Source organism: Pinus tabuliformis, chromosome 4_2 (genome assembly GCF_031772625.1).
Source record: "Pinus tabuliformis cultivar Carrire ecotype Pingquan chromosome 4_2, CPIR1, whole genome shotgun sequence".
NCBI lineage: Eukaryota > Viridiplantae > Streptophyta > Pinopsida > Pinales > Pinaceae > Pinus > Pinus tabuliformis.
In genome coordinates, this window is record NC_142304.1 from 497,868,195 (window position 1) to 497,875,020 (window position 6,826).

General features: G+C 33.8%; 1 protein-coding gene across 1 annotated transcript; it reads left to right on the plus strand.

Moving 5' to 3' along the window:
- The first annotated feature begins 1,306 nt into the window (after positions 1-1,306).
- Positions 1,307-2,677, plus strand: LOC149170164 (amino acid permease 3-like). Its single transcript, XM_089427257.1, has 4 exons — positions 1,307-1,521; positions 1,695-1,837; positions 1,939-2,166; positions 2,276-2,677. Exons 1-4 carry the CDS (start codon positions 1,380-1,382, stop codon positions 2,675-2,677), a joined length of 915 nt encoding a protein of 304 aa, XP_089283383.1. The 5' UTR covers positions 1,307-1,379.
- The last annotated feature ends 4,149 nt before the right edge of the window (positions 2,678-6,826 follow it).

Consider the following 6,826-nt stretch of genomic DNA (forward strand, 5'->3'; position numbering starts at 1 on the left):
ATATGTAATTAATATTAAAATATTTTATTTACGATCTTTACATTTTACACATTAAAATATTAATATATATCTTAGTCATATTTAGAAATAAAAAATCCATAAAACTCTGAAATCTCTTTATATATAAAATCAATTACAAATATAAAAAATTCCTTTATTTTACATAATATAAACATACTTGATATATTTTGTTTTATAGAGTATAAACATAGTTACATATTTCCATGTGCAGTCTAGGTAGTATTCACTTCCTCCGGATCCAATTAAAATGTGTTAATCTGTTTTCATCTACCAAACTCACACACAGTGTGCAATAAGGAGTCGGAGTCTGCCATGGAATCCGAGGGCTCAAGAGATGTCTTGCGAACAGGTATGGTATTCATCCATTACGTTATATTTCTCTTCCATTTCTTTTATAAGGATGTCTCAATTTGTTCTATGACTGAGTTTTGAAGCCCGTGGATGAGAATGGAATGAACAGGCACACTTTGGACAGCAGTGGCTCATATCATCACAAGCCTCATAGGGGCAGGAGTGTTATCCTTGGCATGGAGTGTTGCCCAATTGGGATGGATTGCAGGGCCTCTGGCCATGGTTGTTTTCGCTCTTGTAACGTTGTATTCCACTTTCTTGATCTCCGATTGTTACAGATTCCCAGATTCAGTCTCTGGGCCCAACAGAAATTGTTGTTACAGAGACGCAGTACGAGTGAATTTAGGTGCTATATCTATACATTTTTAGATTGTTTCAGGTTTTTCTTGCATATATTTTCTACTTTCATGATGACTTTCAGCAAATTTCAATATAAATCATTTTAACATTACTGATTACATTTATTATCTAGACATCCCCAAAAAATTAAACACACACCAAACATATCCAGGAAATTAAGATGAATGTAATAAACCTCAATCGTAAATACACCTGTCAACTTTACATGCAATAATTACCTGTCTTGCTTTTCAGGTGCAAGAAGAGCATGGTAATGTGGACTAGTTCAATATGCCTCCTTCTATGGAATCTGTGTTGCTTACACCATCACTACTTCAATCAGTGTCAGGTCAGTTTCCATCACAAGAGATTTGAGACCGTATTAATGTCTGAATTAAACAAAGCACTGAGTCTATTCTTACTTTCACTGCTCAATCGCTGCTGTGCATAAAATTTCCTATACTGTGATTCTGTACATTATTTTTGAGGGCCTATGCTAATTTTTAAAATTAGACCTTCTCATCACTTGCCTTGGAAGGTTTTAGAGCTATCAGTGCTTATAGCTCTTGCTGATTAAAATTTATGAACAATACAGAGCAATTAGGCGATCAAATTGCTTTCACAAATATGGACATGACGCTTCATGCCATTTTCCATATCTCACTTATATGATCCTCTTTGGAGTTATACAAGTTATCCTGTGCCAAATACCAAACTTTCATAAACTATGGGGCCTTTCAATAATTGCAGCAATAATGTCATTTACCTACGCAACAATAGGATTTGGCCTTGGCATGGCTAAAGTTATTGGTATTGCTTTTATCCTACTCTCATTATTCTATTCAGGGCTTCAACCATTTCCCCGGTTGGTCTCTTACAGCTATGTATGGCCAGACTATGGAATTTCAATATGTAATCTGATTCACCATAGTCCTGATTTCAATTATCGAAACTCATGGGTTCAAACCTCTGGGAAATGGCAGAAAATGGAGAGATTAAAGGCAATCTGGGTGGAATCAGCGCAAGCACGTCTCTTACACAGGCCCAAAAAGTTTGGAGGATGCTCCAAGGTCTTGGTGACATCGCATTTGCATTTCCATATACTTCCATTGTCCTTGAAATTCAGGTATAGCTCAGTCTCTTTGTTCATTTCTATATTTGAATCCTTTGGACAACCAGAAACTACAAGTATAATTATGAGGTTTCCTCTTATTTACAACCATGCAGGATACTCTCAAGTCAACACCGCCAGAGAACTTAACTATGAAAAAAGCAAATTTGTTGTCAGTGAGCATAACAACTACCTTCTATATGCTTTGTGCTTTTCTGGGTTATGCAGCTTTTGGGGAAAATGCAACTGGAAACCTATTGACAGGATTTGGATTCTATGAGCCGTACTGGCTTATTGACTTTGCCAATGCATGCATTGTGGTTCACCTGCTGGGAGCATACCAAGTAAGAAAGAATTTTCTCATCCTTTCTTTTAGTTCTGCTGGATTGAAACTCTAATATCCCTGTTACCAATAGAAACTTCATTGCAAATCATTTCATGCCACTGTTGCAGGTATTTTGTCAGCCAATGTTTGCTTGCGTTGAAGGATGGTTTTCCCATACTTGGCCTGACAATAGATTCATCAAGGAGGGAATTCCCATACGTATTCCTTTCTGTGGGTCGTGCAGAGTCAATTTTTTGAGACTGTGCTGGAGAACTGCATTTGTGGTGTCAACCACTGGCATTGCCATTATATTTCCATTTTTCAATGATGTGCTGGGAATTTTGGGTGCTCTGAATTTCTGGCCATTGGTAGTCTACTTTCCAGTCGAGATGTACATTGCACAGAACAGAGTCCCAAGATGGACAGCCAAGTGGAGCATTTTCCAAATATTCAGCGTCATATCTCTTCTTATAACAGTCATAACCGCTGCTGGTTCCTTAGAAGGCCTTGTGAAAGACAAGGAGACATAGAGAGGCCTTTCTATTGTATTTAACAATTGACAGATGCTATTATATATAATACTCTTTTCCTGTTGCTCGGAAGGTATAAAAAGTTTGAAGTGAAAAAAAACAGAGTACAATAAGAGGAAATCTTAGCTACCAGCTAAGTGTTGGGAGTGAGCTGCATCATCCAACACAAGATAATCATGGCTACTTTACTACGGTTGAATTATTAGAATTATTTATCTGCACATTAATAAGAGAATGTATCTTACTCACTGTAAATTTCAATACAGCCCTATTACATTTTGATTTCTGTGGATGGCTATTTGACCTTCCCTAATTTTAACTGGTCCTCCCAAATTATCTATGTCCAAACTTTGTGACTAGATTCCAGGAAGGAAGAGTCCACAGAGTGGATAATGTTTGCCTCTAAAAATCCCTGATAATGTTTGCCTCTGAAAATCCCCTAGCCATGATCTGATGTTTGCCACTGTGGATTCCCTCACCCAGATCTAAATTAGCCTGAGAGGAACAAACATATATGGATAGGTCCCCCTTTTAAGCAGGGTCTAAATCGATGAATAAGGATTCGATCTCAAACCCTCACCCGAGGCTGTCGGGTATGTATCAAACATCTTTTCTTAAATCACTGGAACAGTAGAGAACTGCAGGTTAATAATGAGGCAATACAATTCGTTATAGCCAACTAAGCTTGGGCCAGAGGTTTATTAAATCGTTTGTTTACCATTTTCCATTATTGTTTTTGGCTTAAAAGCTTCCTTACTTGGGTTTCAAACTAAAAGTTGACACATTTATTAAATGACCTCCAATGGCTGTATGAGAAAATTCACAAGAAAATATCACTATGGATTCATATATACATGTGAGTAGGAGGTAGATTGGTTCTCATCAACAATGTTCTCTAGTGAATTCTAGCCTACTAAATTTTCCTGTTAGGTATGTATAGTAATGATGCACAAGATGAGAAAGTTAGGCTTCATAATTTTTTGTCCAGGTAACAAGGTACGGGTGGGCAGGCTATTGGCTTAGTGAGAAAGGCTCTTTAACTCTAAAGTTATAGGGTCGTTGGGTTTAAAAAATCTTCATCATTTTGATCCAGAAGCAAGGGAAGGATGAAGGTTAATTTTAAAAGAAGACTATAGTAGTATATTTTCTAGAGAAAATGCATTAATTTATTTTGTCTTATCAATAACTCCTCTAGCGCTAGAGGGTCGTTGGGTTTAAAAAATCTTCATCATTTTGATCCAGTAGCAAGGGAAGGATGAAGGTTAATTTTAAAAGAAGACTATAGTAGTATATTAAGGAGATACCTTCTAGCTTTCATGATGAGGATACATCTATAGTTTTAGGGATCTTTACATTCTATAGAAAAAAATGGAATAGAGGCATGAAATTTGCAATTGAAACTACAAACTTAGGTTTGGTTAATGCCAAGCAAGCAAACCTGATGGCAATGTCAATACTAAGATAACGATAACACAGGTCATTGGAGAAACATTTTTTTGGGATGATATACAAATTAAAACAACAAAAATAGAGGATAAAATTTTTCATGAATCAAGGCTCTTAATATAAAGTTTTCAAACATAATGTGAATGGATTTGTCCTATACTTTCACTATTATGAGGAACAAATTATGCCACTTATCATTGCCTTCTTAAAGAATATTCTCACGAGCAAGGATTTTGATGCCAATATCGTCATAGTCAAATAGCAATTAGAATGGGGAATCTCATAAGTGGTGAGAAAGATTCAAGACTTAGATGACATCATCACATGGTAAGAGCAATGCAATTTTATCCCAACTATTGTATGGTTGTTTCTACAAATTGAATTATATTGGTTTTCCACAAACACTTGACATATTAAACCAAATCTATGAGATGCATTTGAAGACATTAAGTCACTATGGAAAGAGAATGATGCGCACTAGCTGAAGCTATGGAAATGATCGAGTTAGATAAAATACAATGTTCCAGAGAGACAACAAACTAATACCATTCTTTCATAGTTTGGACATGTTGCACGATTGTACATAGAGATAAGAAACAATAAGTAACTAAATTAACAACATCATATAACAAATGATGAGGAAATTCATTAATGTTCCCCTCACTATTAATGACTTTCTATTAAGCTTTCCTCATAAAATTAGACCAATATCTAATGAACATAGGCACAAGTTTGATTTTGTAAACTCATTAAATCATAAATGCCATATTTACAATGGACTCACATACAAGGATATGAGTGTATGTGGAAATTAAAGAAGGAATATAAAAGGTCAATTTATGTAACTCTTGTTTTGGATCCCTCTTTCATGTTTGTATATAAGAACATTGTGAAGGGAACTTTTTTGAGGAATATGGTTATCCCAACCAATGTAAACCCACTTATGCAAAGTGAATTACATTTATTTTACACAAACACTTTGACATGTTAAACCAAATCTATGAGATGCATTTGAAGACAATGAGTCACTATGGAAAGAGAACAATGGCACCTAGCTAAAGTTATGGAAATGATTGAGTTAAATAGGATACAATGTTCTATAAATGTAACAATATAATACCACTCTTTAAAATTATGGACATGTTACACAAGTCAACATAGGGATAAGAAGCAACAAGTAATTAAATTAACAACAGGGAGTCCATTAATGTTCCCATCATTATTAATTAACAACATTACATGATGAGGGAGTCCATTAATGTTCCCATCATTATTAAAGACTTTCTATTCAACTTTCCTCATAAAATTACACTAATATATAACGAACATAGACACAAGTTAAATTTTGTAAAGTCATTAAATCATAAATGACATTTTTCATATATATCTTGAATTATAATTGACGCATACAAGAATGGGAGAGTATGTTAAAAGTCAATAAGGAATACGAAAAGTTAGGTTATGTAACTCTTGTTTTGGGTCCTCTGTGTATGAGTGTGTGTATTGATCCATTGTAAAGGGATTTTTTTAATGAGGAAGATGGAATTGGGGAGAAATATTGTGTGATATGTAATGGGTCCAAATCTATATGAGTGAATATAATACAAACATGTGGATTTTGAAGTGAAGGATTACATTAATTCATTTATTGCATTTCTTCATGTTTGACTTATGAGTATTTTAGATGTGAATGTGTGATTCATACTTTATTATTTTTTAAAATTTCACATTAATATGTTGATAAATGAAAATAATGAATTTATAAGGATTTTGTAATCTCACTGGACTTAAATTTTTGGAGGAGTGGGATGTTTATATAAATTTCTTCATAATTCATTTAAATTCATTGATAAATGCTTAAACCACTTTACACACTTTTATTTCTACTTTTACATTTTCCCCACTACTTAATTAAAAAGTAATTCAAAATACAAATAAATAAATAAAAACCCAAACAAACTGAAGCTAGTAGCTAGCATTGCAAGCTAGAGGAATCACCCTTAAATGTGGAAATTCTAATTTCAGAGTTTTGATCTAGTGAGTTCTTCGAATGTTGAGGAAGAACATTTCCTATGTCAATAACAAGGAATATTTTAGGGGCTAAATTTTATGGATAGGTTAATTTTCCATGTTTTTTACAAAAAAAGTTTCACGAGTTTCATTTTTTTTCTAAAACTATTTCACCCAAATTTTATAGGATGAAGTTATTTTACCTTAAAAATTGTGAAAATTTTGTAGAGACTATATAAATTCATTATAAATTTGAATAATTTTTACAAAAATACCGCCAAACATTTTAAAATTTGCATATTAGGGACTAGTAAGATTCACCAAGGTTTCTAAACTTTTAGATAATTTTTCATCCTTAATTTTTTCCCTTGACAACAATTCCTTTACAAGCTTTAGACAAGGCTCCACATTTGGGAATTCATAGATCTTCCCTTTAGGCTAGTTGATCATGGTTGCAAGGATTGTATAGGTATCTTACATTTACAATGTCTCTTGTTGGCTCCCCAATAGGTCCTAATTTAAAAATTTGGAGATGCTAATTACCTATGATGGACTTAGTCACAAATTGGATTTTGTAAATTCAATAAATCATAAATGTCATTTTTCATAAGAATTCTGAATTACAGTTGATTCATACAAGGATAGGAGAGCATGCAAAAAGATAAGAAGCAATATGAAAGTTTGGGTTTTATA